The 26,364-nt window shown below is 44.3% G+C and overlaps 1 protein-coding gene across 2 annotated transcripts in view; it reads right to left on the bottom strand.

Annotated features, from left to right (window-relative positions):
- Positions 1-2,198: 2,198 nt before the first annotated feature.
- Positions 2,199-26,364, bottom strand: part of CAMSAP2 (calmodulin regulated spectrin associated protein family member 2) — a 149,140-nt gene continuing 124,974 nt past the window's right edge. For both annotated transcript variants that reach the window (XM_040359857.1, XM_040359856.1), the window contains 5 exons: positions 20,156-20,379; positions 14,107-14,179; positions 12,627-12,751; positions 12,420-12,538; positions 2,199-4,473 (listed from right to left, as the gene is read on the bottom strand). In XM_040359857.1, coding sequence (XP_040215791.1) covers positions 4,168-4,473; positions 12,420-12,538; positions 12,627-12,751; positions 14,107-14,179; positions 20,156-20,379 — 847 coding nt within the window. In that variant the 3' untranslated portion in view covers positions 2,199-4,167. The remainder of the gene's footprint in view (positions 4,474-12,419; positions 12,539-12,626; positions 12,752-14,106; positions 14,180-20,155; positions 20,380-26,364) is intronic.

Below are 26,364 nucleotides of genomic sequence, written 5' to 3' on the forward strand. Positions count from 1 at the left end.
TCCAACTTTAAAACTGGAAAATTGCAGTATAGTGTAGATACTAATCAATTTTTGTAAAGGAATGTACCTGTATTTCTTAAAACAAAAATATTGGCTTACTGGATACTGAAATGATCAACACTAAAAGGGCAGCTTCTACTCCTAGGGACAGATCTTAGATCAGCGCTAGGACAAAAAACAATCACGTCCAAGATATTTTGCCAAATTCTCACATACATTTGTCAGATTTGGCATTTTGATATGCATATAAAATGTAGTTTAATTACAAAAGCAAGCAGGGTGGCCATATTTGATTAAGCGTTTGCTGAGATTCATCAGAAGTCCATATTTATCCTTCGATCTATCAATAGGCAATACAAAGTACAACCCACTAAACTGCGGTGAGAAGGTAAAAATAAAAAAAATTTGCAGCCTAAAGCTGACCATACGTTTTACAATCAGATTGCGAAATCTCCTTTAGATGTATGCGATATGAGGAGAAACCTAAACTGTCCATTACATTAGTAACAAATTAGGCAGGCTCCAGCATTACATAGTTGATGTAAAGGAGATGGTAAAATCAAATGTTATAGTATATGGTCAGTTTTCAGATACTCCGAATACAGCCCAATCTGTTTACAATCTGGTCAGATTATACAGGCATCAGATGCCTACATGTACCTCAACATGGAAAAAAGAAAACATTCCACACATTTTATTTTTAAGGACAGCACATAGTGAGAACATATGTGGTCAAGTCCAAAAGGTTAAAATATTTGCCCTTAGTTCTATTAGTGCTTAGGAATATACATTCATCAATAAAATGTTGGATATTCTTAAAATCAATTATTTCCATTTATGTTTAGGATTTGGCGGGTTGATTCACCCTGTAGTTTTAGAAGATCAAAGACAAGATCTACCTGCAGTTATGCGTTTCTCCATCTCCTACAAGACCTTGCTAGCGCGGAATACAGCAGGATTCCCCTTTTTTTTTTGGACGCTAGGGAAAATCTAACTGAAAAGCTTGCTCCATCACCTTACTGTCCTATGGCGGCAGTGGTTAGGCAACACTGATAGTTTAAAAGGAAGGATCTTAAACACAGCAATTCCTCTGTTTTAAGAGATGAGAAAGAAATTCAATTTGCCAGAAACACCGAGATCTTAGTTTTGGGAGGAGGTATCTTCTGGATACTCTCAGTGTGAAATGCCATCCTCTTTTTCCGAAATATATAGAAAAGTTTGGAGCCAAAACTGGGGCTACCTTAGGAATGATAAAATTGCAGCGGACGTAGCTTAATTCCCTTAGGAAAACGTCATCAGTAGTACTTACGGCAAGCCTGCCAAGTCCGGCAAAAGATTATTTTTTTCTATAAAGGGACATAAATAATTTAGCATTTATTATGTTGAGAATGCAAATGATTTTCCAAAATACTATATATAGAAAAAGAGACATTTTAGTTAAACATTGGAAAGCAAAAATAGCCAATCACACCAATGATAAGTGGGCTAAATGATTTACAGTGGCACCAAGATCAAATCCTCTTTGTAATTTTCAGTTACAGTTAGGCCCCTTTCACACATGCGGACGGTATGTCTGCTTTTTCATCCATCCGTTTATGGATGAAAAAGGCACATACATTGATCCCTATGAGATAGCGGGTGTCAGCGGATGAACATCCGCTGACACCCGATCTCATCAGTGTCTGCAATCCTCCGATTCTGCAGACGGAGGAAAATCCTATTTTTCCATCCGTCTGCAGAGCAGATGGGGTGAACATGGACAGACGGTCCGTGTTCATCCGATCCACCCATAGGGGATAGCAGAGATCTGACAGGGTGGTCCCTGCACAGTGTGCGGGGACCGCCCTGTCATCCGCTGGCTCAGCGAGGATCAGCGGAGCAATCCCCGCTGAGCAAGTGGAGGTTCACGGGGCGGATCATCACGGATCCGTCCCATGTAAAAGGGCCCTTAGGTGGCAAATTCGGAGAATAAAGTGCATGCCCCTTTCCCAAATACAAAGGTAATATTTACTACTGGGTAAATATGAAAAACACATTGATGTGTCTAGAATGCATAGCATCTCATTCAAAAAGTGTCAGCCTCATTAAATTAGGCAACACAAAATTGGTAAATCAACTGCATTTAAAAATGAAATAAATGGCACTCATGAGTGCTTTCACTTATAACTCTGTAACAACTTAAAAAAAGCTAATTAATATTAAAATGTTTCCAACATGCAGTTTATTTAAGGATCAACAACACCAGATACATAACCTTAAGTGCAGACCCCTTTAACGTCCCCCTCTAAGGTGCTTGGTCATTTGTTTAGGGTATTTATACAATAGCAACTAGGTGCACAAGGTAAATCACTCTGGTGCACAAGGTCAAATCCAGAAACCTCTGCGAGGGGATACCCACTGCAAATACTGATCTTTTGTGTGGCTGTAAAGCCTATAAGAGCTCCCTAGCAACACGAAATGTCAAATGGGGCTAAAATTACCACTTTCTATCTAGAACATGTGGTCAGCAAAAGGAGTTTATTTCAGTAACACATACAAAATAATGTGGGGTGTGAATATCAACATTTCTGTCAGATAATGAGATTAACACTGCAGTACCAGTATTAAAAATGGAAGAATACTTTTGTAATACTATCTGAATAACAGCCAAGTGTTTGGCAAGAGAATGTAAGCCAAGTTTAATGTAACATATAGTGTTATGTGCTAAATCCACACCCCAAACTGAAGCATAAGTGGAAATACTAATGACCATATCATTTTTCTGCTATGCAGACAGCTTTTAATAGCCAAACATGATTTGTGTGTAAAATATGATGGCCAACAATAATTCTTATAACTGCAGTCATACCCAGTTTAAAAACCTGAATAAAAAATACAGACAATCACACTTTTCTTTCATCCTTGAAAGTGCATACACTGAACAAGACAAGATGGCGGCTTCCTGTCTTGCAGCATTAGTGTTATTCTTTGCAGTCTAATACTCTTATCACTCATAACACTGTTTACTCTTTCTTTTCAATGGAAGTCAGATGTAACGGCTAGTGTCTCCCAATATGTTTAGCATATGTATATTTGTCCAAGTAGAGATTCTACTGTTATATTGAGTGGCATATCTGTCTCCAAAGGGTAGCCATGGTGTGCCACTCTAATTCGTCCAGCAGTGCCCACACTTCAGTGACTTCTCCATGGAGAGCAGCCTTTACCTTCCAAAAAAAGTACTTTGAAATGCTAAACTCCACTAAAATCTTACAAATTATGTGAAAATATTAAAGTGACAGCAGCAAAAGGTTAAGACTATTTTTTCTGTGTGAAGGCTCTGGTTCTACATCATTATATAACATTTTAAATATAACCAAATGAAAAAAAAAAATAATAATGTAGTAAAATTACACAAGTAGTAGAAAAAAACATATACAGTCACTTTCAGTCATGTCATTTGAATAAAAATGCAGAGCATAAATAACACTATGCACAATGCATTCTGGGAATGTCAGCCAGGAGAGAGTACTTAAATAGTCAGTTCTTTGTAACAATTCACCCTAAAAACAAGTATAATATTAGTGATGCTTTTATCCAAACACATGCTTACTGGCTTTACAATTTTGAGGTAAGCTGGTCCATTTCTCGAGCCACTCACTGCTATAGAGCTCAGCAACCCTTGCTGAGGAGTAGACTGTGATCCATTCTGGCAGTAAACCGTTAGCATTTTAAACTGGTTACACACTTCTCCAATCAACGAAACAGAAATCAAATCCAATTGACTCATTGAGCTCAACATCATCTTGCCCACACTCAACACATAATTAAAAAAATAAAATAAAAAAACATATAAGCCTGGAGATGTCAAGTCATTCCACTCATTGACGATGGACAAAGGTCAGTGCTTCATTGTCAAAAGTTAAAACCGCACGTGCGCTTAAAATTCAAATAAACATACAGCTTACCCTCCAATATACGCAAATGAAAAAGTTCTGTGATAAATAACCTCCCTCCTGCATCCCTTTTCTTTCCCCACCCTTGCCCACCCCTTGTCAATACTGTCCTACATTCCAGTTGTGTGTAGACAGCCATAGGAAGAGTCTTGTGTTCACCCAAGAGTCTCATTGGCAATAAATAATGACTCATGTCATCAAAATGTCAGGTGGGTCTTTTCTTTGCCCGTCATTGCTATGCCTTGGGGGAGAGAAGTTTTTTAGGGGTGGCAGGTCTCTTAGCCTGCCATAGATGGCTGTGGATGGTCACAGCATCAACACTAGCAGACATGGTTTTGGCTGGAATGTGGCTGAATTGCTTGCGATCAGAATTGTACTTGTAGAGGCCGTCAATCATTTTCCGAGATATGGAGCGTGGCCCAATTCCCACCAGCTTATTAATCTCTTCAGTTTCTGGATAGTAGGTGTACACTGATCGGAACTGGCACCCCGAGTCACGAAAGAGGATCAGGAAATTATGGGCGTTTGATTTCTCCATTTCCTGTAATAAGATAAGAAAGTGAAGTTAGGCTAAAATATCCAAACATAACAGCTGACAACAAAAGAGACTATACAAGGGTAAAAACTGCAGGCTGATGCAGATGCCTAAAAAAGTTTTACCTTAATGCATTCCATTCCAAAACTGCTTTAGAACCACTTTAACCGCTTTTCGCCCTCCCACCATCAAATGACGGATGGATGGTGCGGCTTTTGTTCTGGGAGGAGGTCCCAGTAAATATAAGGACTGGAGCAAAGGATTTAAGAGAGAAGAAACCCTAGAAAAACTGGGAAGATGCAATGAGGTAAAAAGACACAATTGAAGGGGAGCAGCAGAGGGCGTTGAAGGGCTTCTTTCTACATCCAAATGGCAGAGGGGTGATTACGCAAGGACCCACCAGGGTGTCGTGGAACGCACAGAAAAATCATGCTCGTTCCTGACACACAGACAAATGCTCTGCTCTTTAGAAGTGCAATTCTTAATGGCAAATGCAGGCTGTTTTTTGTACTGCTCAATTTCAAAAAAGGGTCGGGGACTACTTTCCCTGCATTTCAGCAGGTAGGGCAGCCCACTGAAATGAATACATGCAGTCACACAGATGTGAACCAATGGTTTGTTCACGTGAGGTTGGAGGGGCGGTAAAACCATGTGGTTGAGCTGTTTTTACCACTCCCAACTACTCCTCCTTTAGTTGAGTTGCAGAAGCAGCAGCGGGGGGTTGTACACATGCTGTAACTGAAGCTGGAAGTATACTCCCAAGTGAATGGGGCTGCATTGCAACCATCCCACAACTGTGTGCACACACACACACACACACACACACATACACGATAAGCACACCTTTCCAGTAGTTTTTCTGTTAAAGGTGGGTGGGTCACTGGCAGATCCATGACAGGTATAGATGAGCATTTAACAAATTGGCTCTCAAAAGGGAACCATTCCAACACAATCTGAGGGGTACTTCCAAGCCAAATAGTAATACAGCAAAACCTTGGTTTGAGAGTAACTTGGTTTGAGAGCGTTTTGCAAGACAAGCACATTTATTTTTATTTATAACAGAGAGGCCGGCCCCCAGGGGCCACAATAACCAGTAAAGCATTACATTAACAACAATACAGCTGGTAACATCACAAAACAGGTACTCCACTAGTGCAAGCACAGCCAGGACAGGTGATAGGGGTCCTTAGGTGACAAACCATACCCCCCACCTGGCGCAGAGCGCCCAGAAAGGTGTGAGAATTGGCGACCCGGAGCCCTGCGGGCACACAGCCCCCCCCATCACATTTTCCTGTATATCGTAAGAAGAGAAGAAGAGACAAGAGAGTAGACAGTAGAGCAGGGCAGCGAAGAAAATACAAGGTAGTGCCCTCTCCAAGGGCGCACCCGAAAAGGGTGTGAAAAAGGGGGGGGAGGGGGGGACAGGAGAGGCAGGCATGCCCGCGAACACGGACACACAAGGACACCTTCGTACCCACAGCAGCCGCATGGGGCGAGGGGGGACAGGAGCTCAAGATGCCAGGGTTGTTCCCCTGAGGTTTTGTCCCTCATTGGAATATTTAAAAATGTTCCAGAGTTACCACATCTTGGAGTAAGCCTCCTGCCTTTGTTGACTTGAGAGGATCAAGTCCTCCATTCTGCTGACGTCATCCACTCTTCGAAGCCACTGGGCAACAGTTGAGGGGTCGGGGGACTTCCAGTTAAGAGGGATGCAGGCTTTGGCCGCATCCAGAAGGTGTCTCACCACAGGCCGTCGTATCTGTAGCATGCAATAGGAAGAAGGCCGGGTATTCTGGTACCGAGCGGTCTGAAAATTTTTGAGTCACGCGGCGAACCTCCCCCCAGAAACTCTGCAGTCGAGGGCAGGACCACAATATGTGGAGGATGGTGCCCTCTCCTCCCTGACAGCGCCAGCAAAGCTCAGCAGGGGAGGGGTCCTATACTACCTCGTGAAAATTTTGTAATTTGTCTCCTGCGTCTTAGCGCACAGAGAGGATTTGTGGATAAATGAGAGTATACAGTATGTTGTTTTTGGTGGGTTGTAAACTGGTAATCCAGATCTCCCTCCCACCTAGTGAAGAAGGGGATTGGACCATTTCCCGGTGGCGTCATCAGCAGGGAGTAGGCTAAGGACAGCATATGGGGTACCGTCCCAGTCTCTACGCAAAGCTCCTCCCAGGCCATAAGAGGCCATTGGGAGGTGCTGGGGGTGGCGGTAGTCTGCTCAGAAAATGGCCGAGTTGTTGGGCCCTCAAAAAAGCTAACCTGTATGGGCCGGCCGGGTCAGTCAGTTCCGTATATGTCCTCCATCTCCCCTGTACACTGTAGTGGGTGGCCTGGTGCAGCCCCGCGTCCCGCAGCCAACGTAATTTCCCATCCCGCAGGCCTGGTTCGAATAGGGGTGACCCATCACCGGTCTCAGTGGGGAGTCTCGGTTTGCCAGGGAGGTTTTAGATAGTATATATGAGCAGACACTGGCGGTGTTGCCAATCAGGGGGTGACGCTTAAGTGTGTGGGGTAGGTCTGCGTGGCACCACGGGATACCCTGCAGGGGTATGTCACTCTGGTCCTGCTCTAATTGTGTCCAGAGTTTGGTATCTTTATGTCTGCACCAATCAATCCACCTACTGAGGTGCGTAGCGTGACAATATGCGCGGATATCTGGCACTGCCAGGCCCCCGTGTGTCGTCAGGGAGGTGAGGGTGGTTTGTTTTAAACGCTGGCTTCTCCCCGCCCAGAGGAACCGTGAGAACGTGGCCTGGACTTGTTTAAAAAAGTCCCCGGGGATGCGAATCGGAAGGGCCTGTAGGAGGTAAAGGAACTTGGGCAGTATCATCATCTGAAGGATGTTACAACAGCCAAACCATGAGTGAAGCCCGCCGTCCCAGCTGTCCAACAGCTTTTGGACATTTTTCAAAAGGGGTGGAAAGTTAAGTTTGAAAAGCTGGGCCATGGATGTGGGGATAAAGGTGCCCAAGTACTTCAAGGCCGTGTCTGTCCACTTCAGCCTAAATCCATCTCTAAGACGGGTAAGCCTTTGACCCGGGATCCCCACGCCCATAGCCTCAGATTTGCTAAAGTTAATTTTTAAATTGGAAAGGCAGCCATACGCGTCAAATTCCTGCAAAAGGTCCGGAAGTGAGGTCTCCGGCTTTGTAAGGGAGAACACCAAGTAATCCGCATAAGCGGATACCTGGTGCTGCGTCCCCTTGGCCTCTATTCCCGTAATTATTATTATACAGGATTTATATAGTGCCAACAGTTTGCGCAGTGCTTTACATCAGGGAAGACAGTACAGTCACAATACAATCAATACAGGAGGGATCAGAGGGCCCTGCTCGTTAGAGCTTACAATCTAGAAGTGTTAGGGTTATGTCGGACGTGGCAGAGGAATGGCTCCAGGGTAAGTCAAACAGAAGGGGTGACAGAGGACACCCCTGTCTGGTCCCGTTTGTAATCGAGAATGCGTCGGAGAGTACGCCATTCACCCTCACCCTGGCGGTCAGAGTCTTATAGGCCACGGCTACCCAGTTCAGCATCTTATCTCCCAGGCCTATATGTCTCAGCGTCGCAAACATGAATCTCCAGTTCACCCGGTCAAACGCTTTTTCCACGTCTGTCCCAATGAAGATACCAGGTGTTATACGGTTTACCACTATGTGGAGTAGGTTGAGAACTTTGGCCTCTCTGGTAGGGACAAATCCAACCTGATCAAGATTTATCAGGTGGGGCAAATATCGTTGCAGCCTGGTGGCCAAGATTTTGGTAAAAGTCTTTAGGTCCATATTTAGGAGGGAGATTGGTCTATAGCTCCCACAGAAGGCCGTATCCTTCCCTCCTTCGGTATAACCGAGATGTGGGCAAGTAGCGTAGTGGTGTGGAAAGATGTTCCCGAGCGGATACGGTTATACAGGGTGTAACGGACCTATGCATGCTGCCGGGACATCGATAATCTTCATGCAGGGAGGACTACAAGGAACTGCATGGCTTGTCACAATTGGATGTACCACAGTGTATTCTGAGCTCAAAGGGTTAACTGGACAAAGGGTCTCTTTCACTGCTGAATGCTAATGTTCCTTTCGCATAGCTAATGAACTCTCTTTTGTGTAGGTAACAGCCCCCTGTGAGGTGTATGCTGATGGGGATTGTGTGTGAGTGATAATTGTTTTAAAGGTTAATTGAATTCTATTGTCTGATCAAGTTAAGTTTAGGAGCCAAGACGGCTAGCGGCTGATTGGCTCAAGGGAGTGTCATTTGTTTCTGTACAGTTTGTAACCAGATATAAGGAGGAAAAATGTGGCATTAAAGTTCAGTCTGCTTGACTCTGCAAACGTAGCCTGTCTCGTTTCTTGAAAGGGCGTTCGATGGGATATACCGGCGGTACCTGCCTATCGCAGCTTGCCAGGGAAAAGGACGTCTCCAACGGCTGAGACCCTCACACTACCTGGGTAGCCGTTACACAGGGTGACTAGGTGTGGGCCAAGAGAGGGAAGGAGGGTCTTATAGTATAGGTTGGTGAGACCGTCAGGGCCTGGGGCTTTGCCTGGCTTGGCACTTTCAGGGCCAACTGTATCCCTGGAAAAGTGATGGGTTCCTCCAGGAGTTCCCGGGAGTCGGTTGGTAGTAATGGCATAGCGGCACGGTCTAAGTAGTCTGTCATGTCTGCCTGCATTGCCGGGGCTTCGGGTAGGTTATATAGGGAGCTATAAAAGGATCTGAATTCTTGTGAGATTTGTTGAGGTAGGGATCGTTTCTGTCCGGTAGCGGAAAGAATGTGCGGTATATAGGAGGCCGTGCGCTGTGCTCACAATGATTGGGCCAGGAGTCTGCCACATTTATTACCCGATTCATATGTCTTTCTCCGGCAGACCTGGATCGCCGCCTTGGCTCTATACCGCAGAAGGTCAGTAATCTGCAAGCGAACAGTGTCTAATTCCCCCCAAGCTGTCTGGTCGGGGCAGCCTTGTGTGATGCTTCTAAGTTTTGTAGTCTAACCAGGAGTGCGTCCAGTTGTGTTGTCCAAGCCTTTTTTAATCTGGCACCGTGCTTACTAAGCACCCCCCTTATCACGGCCTTGTGCGCCTCCCACACCACCCCAATGTCACTGTCGTGTGTAATGTTCGTCTTAAAATAATGGTTGGCCTCCTTGACCACGTCTGCCAGGAGCAGAGACCTAGAGTGGTTAGGAGAGAGAAAATGAAGGTGAAAAGAAGGAAAGCGAGGTTAGGAGGCTGACACTAGAGCGTGCAGAGGCTGGAGAAAAACAAAAGTAGCCTTAAAAGCGGCTAATGCGCTCCTCCGGGGATTACCCCAAACGGGAGCGCGGTCCCAAGTGGGGAAGTGGGTGGACAGAGCCGATTAAGCGAACCCCCAACCCTCGCCACCCCACCCCGGCAAGTATATATAACAAAATATAAACCGATGAAACAGGTCAAGCATCACAAAACATATAAGCTGCAATGGGTACAACTTGAGAGCCAGTGCATAAACATGAGCCTGAAATACCTCAGTGAAAGAGAAGCAGATAAACAAAACAGAGCAGTTTCTGTGCAATTTTAGTAAATGGGAACAGTTAAGCTAAATAACATAAGCCTATTCCCTACCAACAAGCTACAAAAGCGGCATATGGTTTGCAATAAGCATGAAGGGTATCTTCTGTAATGTGATCTTGCAACACCAGCTTATATCATGTTATAATGTTTGTCAAATATACAGCCGCAATTGTCTTTTATCCAATGGACTTTTATCATGTTCGATTATAATAAAAAAGTTTGATATGTCTGTTAATACTTATATTTTGTTGCCCAAAACGTCCCATAATGGGGAGCTTCACACAACGTAACTCTCTTTGAAGAAGGGACTAGCAGGTAATGAGAAGTAAGGATGAGCTGCGCCAAATCACAGGCAGGGAGACATTTCCTGATCTCTGCAGCCGAGCATCGGGAAATGTCTCCCTGCTTGTGATTAGCGCAGCGCGGTGCAGACTTCCTGGCGGGGTCTGCAGATGGACTGTGCGAACACGCTGGAGCTCATCCTTAATGAGAAGCAAGTTAGCAATGCAATGTCTCTAAGGAAAACTGTGAGATTGAGAGACAAACGCGCCACATCAGTCAAGCCACTCATCCTGCCACAGGGAGGACTCCCAAATCTTCCCGGAGTTAGAGGTCTTACAACACTTAAAGGAACACTAAAGGTTCGTTTTTTATTAGATCAATTGATTGCTGTAAGTTAGAGCATTTAAATATCACTTACCTCGTTTTTCCTTTTGACCTCCAAAATACAGTAATTCAGGTTTGAAAATGCCATTTCCTGTCTCTCCTCTTCTTGCTTTCCACCAGCATCTGAGCCGTTTTGCATGGTGGAAAGCAGAATGTGCTCACCCCCTCCCTATGACTACAGCCCTGCGTGAAGATGCCATCTTATCCCTCACAGGCATGGAGGCTAAGCCTAATGGGAACTGTAGTTCCTATTAGGCCGTGATGTAGCAAGAATGAATGCGCACCGCAAACCAGGAAGTCCGTGAGAATAATGATTCAGGAGTGACGGAGGTGAATAAAACAGCTCGATTTCAACAGGTATCAAACTAGTTATAATGCAAAACATTACTTTTTACTTTATCAGCTACTGTCAGACTTTAATTTAAGAGGAAAATATTTTTGTCTTTACAACCCCTTTAATGGAGACCAACTCAATGGGATACCATGAAGAAACTAGGACCAAATTTTCTTTGGAACCAGACTAATGCCCCAGGGTTTGGGGCACTCCCATAAAATAGAGTCCCTCCATTATTGGGAGACGAGACCACTCCATACACCTCAAATGACTGCTAAATCGCACAAGGGTGCTTCTTGGTCCCAAGTGATTTCATGGATGTCTTTAAAGAGGATCAAGAGTCAACAAGAGAGCAAGAGAAGAGGGGACCAACACAATAGGTTCCCTAAAAGCCCCTGAAGGGAAACGTAGAGAGATACCCCTGACAGGTGGAAAAAAGTGTACTTATCAACACAGGATGTAGACTTCCTTAGCAGGATTGGAGCTATGGGGAGGGAAATTCTGGTAGGTATACAACGCCAGAGACCAAGTTCCTGCTTTTATGGGATCCAGGGGTTCCAAAATATAGAGAACTCAGGATGACCTGGGAAGACAGGTACAAGGGGGGGGGGGGATGAGAGGCTGCTGAAGGATATGCCACACACAAGGGGTTAGTCAATGGGCTAAGAGGGGTGTCCCAAGCACCCAAATGCAAGGGAAGAAAACTGCCTGCATGCACGCACTTCTTGTAAAAGTGGGGAAGCAACTTTATGCAGAAGGCTTGCCAGAGAGGTTAGCAGAACTCCAGGGTGAGAGTCAGGCTCTGCATGTTGAAGTGTATTTGCAGTTAAAGTAGATGAGGCAAAGGGGTAAGACTCCTCCAACCCTTCTGCATATTTCCTGTGTTGAGCCAGGAGCACATTCTGAATATCCACTGCATTTTTAAAATGTAGTGGTAATGTAACTTTGGGGTAAAAATAGTTTTAACACATCTTACTGTGTCCAGGCTAGGACAGTGGTGTCTAACTGCACGAAAATCAAGACAAATGGAACTGTAAACTTTTTTTTTTTTTTTAAGTTGCTTTGTAGATACGGTGCTGCACATACAATGTAATATTCTGCTTGTGAGTTGTAGGCTTCACATAAGTTTTACCTGCCATCTGCACCGATGATATCCACTGTTTTAACCACCTGTGACATTCACCAAACATTCACACTAACTGCTTCATTAATATCAATGAAAAAAAAGCTTTAATTGGGAAAACCTCACATCCATCCAAATCCGATGTGCATGTGTCAAGACAAACTATATTTCAATAAAATAAGAAATGTGTCTAACTGCGATTAAAAAAAAAAAGATTAACTATACACAACAATGACATATTCGTTCCTCGTTTATCAAACATCTTCTACATACTGACCTCCAATATCTTATTCTTTTGACCTTCATTCACTTTGCCAGCCAGGCAACAGTGAGAGATAGCATTCTGGATGATATATTTATTTGATTTAGCACTGGGCTCTTTGTATAATTTTGGTCCTGTGGGCAAGAGATAACTGGTGTTAACTGAAAATGTAGAACAGAAAGTGAAAAATCAACATATTCTGGGTATACACACATTGCTCACCTGTATACTCTGTTGCTGATGCTACTGAAGAAGTAGTAGAGGCATTCTCCCAATCTTTTTCACCATTACGACTGCCACAGCGGCCGGGAGACAGGAATCCTTCGACAGACTCTGACCTAAATGGGCTGAATAACAATGCATGTCAGTTAAGAATGTAAGCAGAAAGCGCAATCGTTTTCATTAAAGTTTTGTAGTGTAAGCTTTAAAAAAATGTTTCTTTGTCACGCATTTTTCTAAAAGTATAATTTTGGGATGATAAAAAGGAACAAATCACAGAATAAAATCTATATTTTAATGGATGATTATTGTAACACTAGTTTTAAAATTATCACAGGTCCAAACTTGAAGTTTATTTTATAACTTATTAAAAAAAAACAAAAAAAAAACAAGATGCTCTGTACTCCAGGGTCAAAGATGTTGAACTTATGGAGAAAATGACCACCAGAATACGGGATAGGCTGGACGACCACAACAAGGTCTGGGAAAGGTGGCATCTTCAGGAGGACTTGTCGTGAGCCGATAATAGTCAACGCTGAAACCTAATGTCTCCCCTATCTTGTTTCTCCTATTTTCTCCACCCCCCCTTTGTTTTTCCCTCTTTTTCTTTTTCTCTCCTGTTCTGCAATCTATGCAAAGTAATATATGTAATGTGTCCTAAGATACTGCTTACTAGGTTTGTTTTTACAAGCAATGTTATTAGTGAAGTTGATATATGTAATGCACAGATTGCGAAGAAGGAATCTTTCTTCCCTCCTTGACGCGTTTGCGTATATACAGTGCATTTTCCTATCCCTGCATTTGCGTTTTCTAATTTTATATGTATCTGTGTAATGTTTATCTTTTTGACATAACTAATAAAAATCGTTATTTGAAAAGAAAAAAAAAAAGCCACCAAAAGCATTGTTTGCCCAATCTCATTTATGTACCGTAAGAAACAATCAAGCTACTGTGGAGTTAATAAGTCAATGGCTGAAATGTGAAAATAGTTTGCAGCTTGAAGCAACTTGGCTGCCTAAGAAAAAAAAATCCCTCCTTGCAAGAGCAAGAGCCAGAATACTTACCTGCCCATGCCACCCATTTTCACTTTCCTGACAAGATAAACTTTCTAAAGAATTATTAGCATCTGACACTTCCTGGTGTGTTGAATGTCTGGCTCCTCGCTGTAGATCATTCTGCCAGCCCATGTATTTACTGTGTCCTACATGAATGGTACTGTACAATCCAGAAGTGTCAGATGCTAAAAAAAATAAAATAAAAAAAATAAAAAATAATCTTTGAGCAAGTGCATCTCTTCAAAAGAACAACCGGCTTTGTCCTACTAAAAAGTATTTTACATACTTCTCTAGCACACTCCTAGATTTTAGCAGCAGTGGCACTTTAATTGGTTTATTACACTGGTGTGGCAAGAGTAATTGTTTCTTTTCTATAATAATAGAGGTGTTTTAACCCCCAAAACTCTTCTGCTGAGAAAAATTGTTACCTTGGTGTTCTTTTCTCGGAGTTCACACTTTCATTGTCCCCTGCATTCAGCGAGGCCAGGGAAAAAGCAGACACTGCACAAAAGAAGAAAATTTCATTAAACTTACATAGAATAAAAAAAATCTTAAGATAAAACAAAACAAAAAAAAAGCTCCAGTGGAAGCCCTATAGTCTCTCAGTGACACCAAAACTGAAAATTGAAAAAAGTATATATAAAAAAAATATATGGGATAATAAAATTAAGCCCTGTCCGGGAAAAACTCTGGTGGGATATAAAATAGACCAAATGAGGGGTAAGACCTTCTCCAGTCAAACCCCTGAACTCTCCGAGTTGCCCCAAATAGAAAAAAAGCACAGTCTATGGGGTCAGGAGTAGTCTAATCCCAAACAAGGGTTAAACAACACTAGTGCACAGGAACATGCAGCTCCATCAGGCAGTGGGACACTGGAAGCTGTAGAAACACAAGAAAAAAGGCAGAGCGTCCTGGCTTCTTGTGCAATACAGTTTTATTGGAATGACTAAAACGACAATTAAAAACAAATTACACACACAAAAAGGTTGTATGGAGGAGAGCATTCATGTGAATGACCGCAGCCAGCATACAAGATGTAATCCTCGGGACGATGGGAGCGCAAGGGCTGAGGAGAGAAGGGATCCAGCTGGCAGCAGTAGACGGGCTGCGCACGAACCACTCTTTCTGACCAGGAGAACCAATCCTTGGTGGGGCTGATCCCACCTCCACGATCATGCGACTCGGAGCTGTGCGAGCTGACAAGAGATGCTATGACAGGGCGTCTCAGGTGGCATGGCCTCCTTCAGGTCCTGAGACCTTCTGTCCTCAGCCCTTGCACCGTCCGGAGGATTTACAGCTCGTATGTTGGCCGTAGCCATCCACATGACCGCTCTGCTTCATACAACCTTTGCAAGTGTTCCTTGCTTTTAATTGTCCTTTCGTCATCCAATAAAAACTGTATTGCATAAGGAGCCAGTGCGTGTTGCCTTTTTTTTTTTTTTTTTTTTTATATATAAATAAATCTTATACTACCATTGACATTACATGGAATGTAAAGTATACCTGTGGCCAGGGTAAAGACATTCAAGTATTTTTGTATTCTTAAAGTATACTATAGCAAAACATTTTTTTCCCCATTTTGGATAGAGTAAGGGAGAGGTTATAACCCCTTGTTAGTTTTTTTTCTGCCATTTGTGCCCTATTGGGGAGATTTCCTTGAATTTCTTGTCCCATAGCCAAAACAGGAAGTGAGAGGAAATCCCTGCAAATTAAGCAAATCCCTTGGGGCCACCAGAACTAGCATTCCAATTGGAAGATTTCTCCTCTATTCCTTTTCTGGGGACAACCTAAAATTTGTTATTTTTTTTTTTTTTTTTTTAAATTTTAGTGACAATGGTAAACATGACAAATAGGGAGGGTGAATCTTTCTTACGGGGGCAAAGGCAGCTATATTCTAGTCCCCCCTACTCTATCCTTTAAAGTATTACTGAAGCCTAACTCCATGTTTTAGTGATCTTTGAATAGTTTGCTTGGACTAAGCTGGCCAAAACCACCTATTTCCTTCACATGCATCGGCTGTCAGTGCTGTATACACTGTATGTAGCCTCAGCATTGTGTCCTGGCAGCAGAACATGAACTTCACGTTCTGCTCCCAAGCAAAACTGAGTCGGTTTGGGTGCTGCCAAGCCATTCACAGGAAGCCTTGCATTTCATGAATGAATACAAAGCATCCTCCGATTATCTGAGACCGGATTGTGACATCATCTGCCCGCCTCTCCACTTTAGCCAGAGGTAGCCTTGTATTCATTCAGTTCATTAAATGCAAAGCTACCTGTGAAGGCTGCTCAACCCAACTCAATTTATTCCCGGGGTCGGGACTGAAAGATCATCTACCGATGACGAAAAACAGCGATGTATACAATATGTAGCTGAGACTACCAATGGTTCATACATCTTTCTCATTCCAAATATCTAAGATTGCTGCAATGTGAGAGAAGTGCTGGAATGGAAAAGCATTTTGCATGCCTTATACAGTACCTGTAACAAAAAGGCATATGCCTGAAAAGGGAAAACTGTTCTCAAAAAACAAGTGCATAGGACAATAAATGAAAACATGGGCATTGGGTCAAACAAGACACTTAAATTGGAGCTCCACCCAAAAGGGGAAGCACCGCTTGTTCGTTTCCTCCCCCCCTCTGCTAAGGGGTTTTAACTATGGAGGAATTCAGGAGAAGCTTATGCTCTACGCTGATGACACCATGTTGCTTCTGGGAGACACAGGTATGGAAGCTCTGGCGTATGCGAAATCCAATAGACGTTTCCCCGCGTATGTTCTGATGCAAAATATTTGGAATAAACTTAGGCAACTAAAGGAAGTGGAGGGATTTGTTGAGTATAGTCTGATCTGGGCCAATGGGTACTATGAGGAGTTACTCTCGTTGGATTGCGGTGCATGGTGGAGAAGGTGCGGGGTCACACACCTGAGACACATATTTACGGCAGGTGGACTGATTCCCTTCCCGGAGTTGAGAGAGCGATTTTACCTCCCGCAGTCAATACTCTTCTATTATAGACAGTTGCAACATGCAGTGAGGGCGCAGTCAGGGGGGCACCCTTGGATTCTTTCACAGACTCCAATATTTAAATATATGGCTGGAGTATCCCAGTTTCGGGGATTCATTTCTAGCGTTTATTCCATGATTCTTACTATTTACCTGGAGGGGTTCCCCCTTGCGGCGCCCAGTAGGTGGGAGAGAGACGTGGGAGATTTTGAGGATGAGCAGTGGGAGGAGGCGCTCCAGGGGGTACAACTTTGTTCCTTGAACGTGGCCCAGCGGCTCTTACAACTCTATATTATTCTTAGAGTACATTATACGCCCGACAGGTTGTGTAAAATGGGGCTAAGATCGAACTCTAATTGCCCTAGATGCGTGAGAGATCACGGGGACTTGATCCATCTGTTGTGGAGGTGCCCCAAGTTACATCTATATTGGACAGGGGTTTTAGCCACAGTTAACGGTGTGTTTCAGACTTCCATACCTACGGACCCGAAACCATGCATACTAGGAATCTTGGATGGCATCCCCATGGATGATAATTCTAAACAGGCCGTATCTAGAGCCCTGTTTCAGGCCAGAAAACTTATTCTTAGGCATTGGAAGGCTACTGAGCCACCAAAGGTGAGGGAATGGATTACCCACCCAAATGGGTGACACCATTTGATCTGGTGATGGATCGACCGTTGAGATAGAGGGTGGGTGAGTGATGTGGACATTGGGTGAGCGGAGAGAGTAACCTTATTGTGATATACGTGACATATCGTGGTGTGGGCTTCTGTAATGCATACCCCCAGTGAAAGCGAGACCTGAATTTTTGTTTTATGTATGGTGACAGGTATTAGCAGTACAGCTGCCGTACCCCTCTTGCAATGCAGACTGTTTTGGCTGACTACATGTGGGGCCTGTATAGGTGCTGTGTAACTTTCCTCTTCTTTTTTTTTCTTTTTTTCCGGCTGTGTAGGGGGGTTTCCCTTTTTCTTTCTTTTCCCTTTTTTCAATGTTCCGACTTTGTTATTTATATTTTATTTTGTTGCTTCTCAATAAGTTCCCCCGTGTTGAGGTAATAGGGAAAAATAATTTGTAGTGATATGGTACAGCACTATGTATGACAATGTCAATTTTGTTTGGGTACAGAATACCTTGCTTTGTATCCTTTTGTATGAGAAGAGAAATGTGGTAGGGAAAAAATCTGTACTTGGTATTCTTTTTGCTGCACAATGTAATGTGTATGTTTGTAATTTTGTATGATTCTTTTTTTTCAATAAACAACTTTTCTGGTTAAAAATAAAGGAACTTCAGAAGACACAGTCTAAACAGAATGTGCACATATATTTTGGAGATCAGTCCTAAATGAATTTCCGCCATAAAGTCTCCATTCTTTTGCAAGCTCCACTAGCTGGATCATTTCATAGGGTAATAACAAAATTCAACACATTTCACTGTACACATATACTGCTTCTTCAGAAAATGTGGGAGATAAATATGTATGCAGAGCCGACAGTATTCTGAACACAGGGCACACAGACACTCCCTCCCAGCGCAGGCAACCAGGAAGGGGTAACAAGGAGAAGGGGCCCCTCAGAACCAAAATGCTATATATCTGCATGCTGTAAAATTAATATATCAAGGTTTGTCACTTCGACCCATAGTCGGGCCATCCAAAAAAAAAAAATAGCTAGCCTAAAACTAAATGTTTACCAAAGTCCAGAAAACATTACAAATGTTATACTGATGATCCAGATTGCTCATAAAACTCTGGGGATGCAATATCTCTCAGGCTAGCGCCTCTTGTTGTGATCAAGGAATCGAGTATTAACAGTTTGCTCTGCCTAAAGGGCACTCAGAAAGGGATAACCAGGTAGTCTTCCATATATTGAATGGCCCGAGAAAAAAATAAAAAAAAGTTTATTCTGCCTTGTCAGGTTCCATTGCTACTATCAACAGGACAGCAAGACCGAAACTTAAAAAAATCTGAATTTCAGAAGTGATAGACAATATACACAAGTCCTGAGATTATTCACGGCAAAGAGCCTCATTACTAATCCTGAGCCTAGCTTCAGTACATCACATAAGAGACCAATAGTACAGAATAGAAAACATTGGGGCAGATTCAGGTACCTGCGTGCCTAGTTACGGCGGCACAGCGTATTGTATTTACGCTACGCCGATGCAACTTACAGGAGCAAGTGCAGTATTCACAAAGCATTTGCTCCGTAAGTTGCGGCGTATCGTAAATGGGGCCGGCGTAAGCCCGCGTAATTCAAATGTGGAAGGGGGGCGTGTTTTATGCTAATGTGTTATGACCTGACTTGATTGACGTGTTTTACGAACGGCGCATGCGCCGTCCGTGTACATATCCCAGTGTGCATTGCTCTCAAGTACGCCGCAACGACGTATTGGTTTCAACTTAAACGTAAATTACGTCCAGCCCTATTCGCGAACGACTTATGCAAACGACGCAAACAATTCAAATTTCGAAGCAGGAACGACGTCCATACTTAACATTGGCTGCGCCACCTAATAGCAGGAGCAACGTTACGCCGCAAACGACTTACGCAAACGACGTAAAAAACTACCGCCGGGCGCACGTACGTTTGTGAATCGGCGTAACTAGGTAATTTGCAAAATCAACGCAGAAAACGACGGGAGCGCCACCTAGCGGCCAGCGTGAGAATGCACCCTAAGATACGACGGCGTAAGAGACTTATGCCAGTCGTATCTTAGACTAATATCGGTGTATCTTGCTTTCTGAATACAGAAAGAAGATACGCCGGCGCAGATTTGAATTTACATAGATACGTCGGTGTAAATTCTCTCTGAATCTACCCCATTGTGTTCCATTTGTTACTGGGACCCTGCATTTACGATATCTGGTCTCCCACAGTACACCGAACATGGAAATGTAATAGTCAATATAAACTGCTACATACCCTTTCTCATCAGCAGTATAAAGCAGTCTTATGATGTCTATCAGTGTCTGGTTAAAGCTTGTAGGAGGAGTTTTTCTTTTCCCCCCGATTGTCCTATGAGGCTGCAGGACCCCTGACCCTCTGTCTGCACAGTGCTGATTGGCCTTGTGCTGATCACATGCACGCTCCCAAGAAAACAAAAATACTCTAGCAATACACACCAAACTGACCCTGTGCAGCTTGCCTCCAAGGCTCTGTCCCATCAGGAGATGCATTGGGGACTGTGGAAGAATTGGAGGATAAAAGAAGACCGGATCAAACAGCCTTTTTACACAAAGCAGAGGATTAACCCCATAGGTTCCACAGAAATACTAAGTTTAACATGAGCACTATGTAATAGGGGCAAAAGCTTTGTTTTAACAAAGAAAAAAAAAAACATAAGTATTCTTCAGATTGGGAAAACATTTTAGCAGAGTTCGTAATTTATATATTACGTAGACCTTCTCTGCTCAGTGAATTTATGTTTTTAAACACCGCAATAGCATAGCTCACTCTTTCAGTTTATGTACCTGGAGGGCCCCCAGTGGGTGTTCTAGGCGATTCAGCCTGATGGTCTCTATGTATAGATTTAGGTCGAGGCTTTTTAGTCTTGCCAAGGTTCCCTCTGGGTTTTATAACAGAATCCATGTCTTGCATTAACTTTAGCTGCTTCCTGCGCATGTATTCCTGTTTGATATACTCCCGTCTGGCTTTCTCATCTTCCTTCTTATTGCGCTCTTCTTCCGACTTTCGCCTGTAGAAATAAAACCTTTGGTCACCGATTGAACTGTAAAAATAATGACCAGCTCAACAGTATATATATTTCAATGGGAAGAAGGGTTAAGGTGCATCTAAACCTGAGAACACAAATATCTTTGTACAAAATATTTTTCAGCTTATCAATTCTTGCATGTGGTGGCTGCAATAGATTTTTTTCCCCTTTAGTTTAATTTGGTAATCCTGCGAGTAACACACTTCTTGTCCTATAGAGGAGCAGTGTTGTCATGCTAGAACAGGAAGTGTGTTAAGACTAAGGACCTAGCCCCCCCCTCCCCTAAATGTCACAACATGAGTGGTGTTGTGTAGTCCATAGAGAACTAGGAACAGATAACAGTACAACAGTGACAGGAAATTACAAGGCAACTAGATTTCTGCAAGGATCAATATTTTTTTTTTTCTTCTTCAATTTACCGAACAGGTATAACAAAACATTTTAAATGCTTTATTTCACAGTCTAAAAGGAAGAAAATAAGATGTACCCTGTTTAACTGTACATACAGTTTAAGTCCCTACATATCAAAGCACAAATATGTATGGTGTTCATTATATTAAAGGATAAGAGAGTCTCTCTCTCTCTCTAGGCTTTTAAATCAAAACTGAGGTTTATTAAATACAAATGGCTTCACAGCAGCAAAAAACTAAATAAATAATCAGTCTCACCGACTCGTAGAGCTCAGAACTGCTATCGCAGTGAAACAGTCCTTTCACAGCTTTTCATAGCTTTCACAGCTTGTCCCTGTCCACCATTATAATGCATAGTCTCTACTACACTCCTTCACTCTCACCTGCAACTTCCTGTCTTGCTTTAAACCACTTCCTTAGACAGGTGCGTTAACCCTTTCCGTTCCCTTAAAGGCACCACAGTCCAAACAGAGGGGAAATATAACGTCCTTCCAGGACCCAGCCACGGCGTCCTGTACATTTCCCCCCCCCCTGTGCCCCAACGCCAAGGAGGTGGAGGCAACAGTGGAGCTCAAACAATGGACTCGGGAGAGGGCATCTGCATTTTGATGCAGTCTCCCGGGCCTATGCTCCACTATAAACTTAAATTCTTGGAGCGCCAGGAACCAACGTGTAATCCTGGCATTAGTCCCTTCACCCTGCTTCATCCATGTTAAAGGGGCATGATCAGAAATTAGCCTAAACTTCCTCCCCAAGAGGTAATACCTGAGGGACTCCAGAGCCCACTTAATGGCCAGACACTCTCTTTCAATTATAGCGTAGTTTTTCTCCGCTGAGGAAGACTACTGGGTGCTCCTCACCATAAACAACCTGTGACAATACAGCTCCCAATCCTACATCGGAAGCATCAGTTTGGACAACAAACTCTTCTGAAAAATTGGGCGCTATCAAGACAGGGTGTTGGCACAGTGCTGACTTGAGCTCGAAAAAAGCCTTTTCAGCATCTGCATTCCACCATGACCGACTTCCGACCCTTGGTCAGATCGGTCAATGGAGCCGCCAATGTTGCAAAGTTGGGTACGAATCTCCTGTAGTATCCCACCATGCCCAGGAATGCACGTACCTGCTTTTTTGTGAGGGGGCGGGGCCAACTCTTTATAGCCTCTACCTTGCTGACCTGGGGTTTCACCACCTCCATTCCCAAAGCAAATTTTTCAGGGTTTATTGTAAACCCCTCCTTCCAGAGAGAGTCCAGTACTGCCTGGACTCTGGGCAAGTGTGATTCCCAGTCTCTGCTAAAAACAACTATGTCGTCCAAGTACACTGAGGCATACTCCCGATGAGGTCATAAAATCCTATCCATTGCTCGCTGGAATGTGGCTGGAGCAGTTTGCAGTCCAAAAGGCATTCGTTTGTACTGAAAACTCCCCTCTGGGGAAGAAAAAGCAGTTTTCTCTCTAGCAGCCTTAGTTAATGGGATTTGCCAATACCCCTTGGTAAGGTCTAATGTTGTAATATACCTGGCTGGACCTAGTCTCTCAATAAGTTCATCTACCCGGGGCATGGGGTAGGCATCAAACCGTGAAACCTCGTTAAGTTTCCGGAAATCATTGCAGAATCGCAGAGTCCCGTTGGGCTTTGGTACCAACACAATCGGGCTCGACCACTCACTCTGCGATTCCTCAATGATCTCCAGGTCTAGCATCTTCTTCACTTCCTCTGAAACGGCCTTCCTTTGAGTCTCTGGGATGCGGTAGGGCCGGACAAAAACTTTGACTCCAGGTTCTGTGATAATATCATGCTCTATGATACTAGTTAGCCCTGGCAAGTCTGAAAACTTTTCTTTATTTCTCTGCAAGAACTCCTTTGCCTGCTGACTTTGGATTTTAGATAGGGTATTTGCTACTTGGACACTCTCCACCCCAACCTGAGGCTCAAGTCTTGCACTAGCCAGGGAGGTCGCTGGTTCCCCGTCTGTCCAGGGCTTTAACAAGTTGACATGATATATCTGATACGGTTTCCTCTTGCCTGGCTGGTGGACTCTATAATTGACCTCTCCCACTTTTTCCACAACTTCAAAGGGTCCTTGCCACCTGGCTAAGAATTTACTTTCCACAGTGGGAATTAGCACCGCTACTCGATCCCCCACCTGGAAGTGCCTTATTTCAGCAGCCCTGTTATAGACCCTTTGTTGAGCCTCCTGGGCCTTTTGTAAATGCTCTTTGACATCACGGTTTGGATCCTTTCCTGCATTTGGGAGACATATTCCAGGACACTCTTATGCTGAACAGGTTCACTTTCCCATTCCTCTTTAACAACGTCAAAAAGTCTGCGAGGTCTCCGCCCATATACCAACTCAAAGGGCGAAAAACTCGTGGAGGCCTGGGGCACTTCCCGGATAGCAAACAGGAGAGCTGGTAACAGGCAGTCCCAATCTTTCCCATCCCTTTGTACCACTTTCTTGAGCATAGACTTAAGGGCCTTTTTAAAGCGTTCCACCAACCCGTCCGTTTGGGGATAGTAGACCGATGTGTGCAGCTGTTTAATCCAGAACAGCTTGCACACATCGGCCATAACCCTCGACATAAACGGGGTACCCTGGTCTGTGAGTATTTCCTTGGGGAAACCAGTCCGTGTAAACATCTGGAATAATTCCCGGGCAATGGCCTTTAAGGAGGTATTCTGCAGGGGTAGCACCTCAGGATATCGGGTGGCATAGTCAGGAATCAACAATATGTAGGAGTGACCTCGAGCTGACTTTACCAAGGGACCCACTATATCCATGGCTATCCTCTGGAACGGGACCTCAATTATGGGCAGAGGGACCAAAGGGCTCCGAAAATGAGTCACCGGAGCGGTCAACTGACAGGTGGGACAAGAGGTACGGTATCTCTTTACCTCTGCTTTCAGACCTAACCAGTAAAACCGGTCGGTGATCCGTGCCTCCGTCTTCTCAACTCCCAGGTGTCCCCCTAACACATCGTCATGGGCCAGGTCCAGAATCTTTTGTCTATATTAAAAAAGAAAGAGAGAGAGCGGGACTTTAAATGAAGCATGTGCAGGGATATTATCCCTGCACATGCTTCATTTAAAGTCCCGCTCTCTCTCTTTCTTTTTTATTATACAACCAGGGATGGAGGTGGTTTACTAACCACCTCATTTAAAGTCCCAAATTTAACCCCCCCCCCCCCATTCCTTTCGTCTATATTGTTGGGGTACCAACAATTGTTCTACCACATTTTCTCTCTCCTTGGTAACCCGATACAGCAATTCATTATTTATTGCAAAGTGTGGCCACCTCTCATTTGCACCTGGCTCTTGGGGAACCCTATTTACTACTACAACTTGTTCCCGTGCACGGGCCAAAGTGGGGTCCTGCATCTGAGCAGTACCAAATGCCCCCTGGGGAACACCCAAATCCGGCAGGGCAGGGGTAGAGGCCACTTTCTCATCCTCTTCCCCCAGCATTACCTGAAGTGGGGAAGGTTCCCCCCCCCCCTCAGTGTTTTGGTAGGTCTGAGGACCACATATCTTGACATTCTCAATAGTATCAACACTACTTTTATCACCATTAACCCAATCATTAGCATTTTCCTCATCTGGATCCACATTAAGAACATTTGGCAGTTCAGGGTTATCCCTCTCAGCAACAGGGGAGCTAGTTTCTCCCCAGTCTCTGAACAGTTCTCCTTGTTCCCACAGTTTTGTAAACAATGGACAGTCTCGTCCTATTATAACATCATGTACCAAGTTCTTTACCACCCCCACCTCTTGAGTACCTGTGCCACATGCTGAGGAGATAGTCACCGTGATGAGAGGGTACTCTCTAGTGTCCCCGTGAATGCACACCACCCGTAAAGTTTTTCTTACCGGACCAATCTTCCCAATCACTCGAGGATGAACAAGGGTTACCATGCTTCCAGAGTCCAACAAAGCCCGGGCAGGGAGGTGGTTCACTTGGACTTCACACTCAAACTTTTCCTCACCCAGGTCGAGGTGTGTGGTGCACACTTTATGGGCATAAAAAGACCCCCTCCGAAGAACCCCGCATTCCATGGGCTCCTCTTGCAGTGGGCAGTGTGCCCGGGTATGACCCCAGGAATGACATCGCCAACATTGTACATCCCCTCCTCTCTGAACAGGAACAGAACGCTGAGGAGGTACCGGGAGTGACGCTTGGCTTTCTGTGGCGTTTGTTCCAGGGCTCCTTGGAATATCCTTTCGAAGGGCAGCAGTTGGTCGAACAGGCCGTGGCAGACTGGGCCCTATGCGCTTGGTAGGTCCAAGCAGGTCCTCCACCACTGTATATCGTTCCACCATCTCGACAAGGAGGTTTGCTGTTTTGGGGTCTCCATGGCTGACCCACCGTTGAAGGTCATCTGGCAGGGACCTCAGGTATCGGTCCAGCACGACCCGCTCCACGATTTGGGGGCCAGACAACACCTCCGGCTGCAGCCATTTTTTTACTAGTTGCACCAGGTCATGCATTTGAGACCGGGGTGGCCGATATTTCCATTGGTGTACTCGTATGGCCCGAACGGCCGTGGTCACCCCCAGACGAGCCAGAATTTCTGCCTTTAGCTTTTGATAGTCTTTAGCATCATCTGGTGGCAGGTCGAAGTAGGCTTTTTGAGGATCTCCGGTGAGAAAAGGAGCGATGAGGCCGGCCCACTGGTCCTGAGACCACCCTTCTCTCTCCGCTCTTCTCTCAATCGTAGCAAGAAATTCCTCTACATCATCGCTCAGGGACAATTTCTGTAAAAAATGGCTTGCCCTCACAGTCACCTGGTTGCCAGGGGCAACAGCCGCTTGCTCCTGAACCTGAGACAGCTGCTGCACCGCTTCCTTTAAGGCAGTCACGTGAGCCTGTATAACCCCTTGCTGGGCTGCTAACTGGGCCACCAACAGGCGAGTATTTTCTTGCTGCAGAGCCAGCGCCTCTTTGTGGTAAGTTTGTGCTTGCATGTTAGCCAGGGTCAGCTGTTTAATTAGCTCCTCCATTGCTTCAACTTTCAATGTTTGTGCAGCTTTAACCCAGGACATAAATCCAATGTACTGTCCCTTTAAATGTCAGTTCAATATAAAGTCCAATGCAAAAGGAAAAAAAAACTTTTTTTTTTTCTCTTCTTATGCCTGCTATTCTGTCCTGCCCACATTCTCCACCAGTGTAAAGTTCAGCTTGATCGCAGGACACAGGCTTTTAAATCAAAACTGAGGATTATTAAACACAAATTGCTTCACAGCAGCAAAAACAAAATAAATAATCAGTCTCACCGACTCATAGAGCTCAGAACTGCTATTGCAGTTAAACAGTCCTTGCAGGCAAGTTCACAGGTAGCAGGCTTCCAGGCAGGACACTGCCAAGTCCTTTCACAGCTTGTCCCTGCCCACCATTATCATGCATAGTCTCTACTACACTCCGTCACTCTCACCTGCAACTTCCTGTCTTGCTTTAAACCACTTCCTTATACAGGTGCGTTAACCCTTTCCGTTCCCTTAAAGGCACCACAGTCCAAACAGAGGGGAAATAGAACGTCCTTCCAGGACCCAGCCACGG

Source organism: Rana temporaria, chromosome 7, assembly GCF_905171775.1.
Source record: "Rana temporaria chromosome 7, aRanTem1.1, whole genome shotgun sequence".
Classification (NCBI taxonomy): domain Eukaryota; kingdom Metazoa; phylum Chordata; class Amphibia; order Anura; family Ranidae; genus Rana; species Rana temporaria.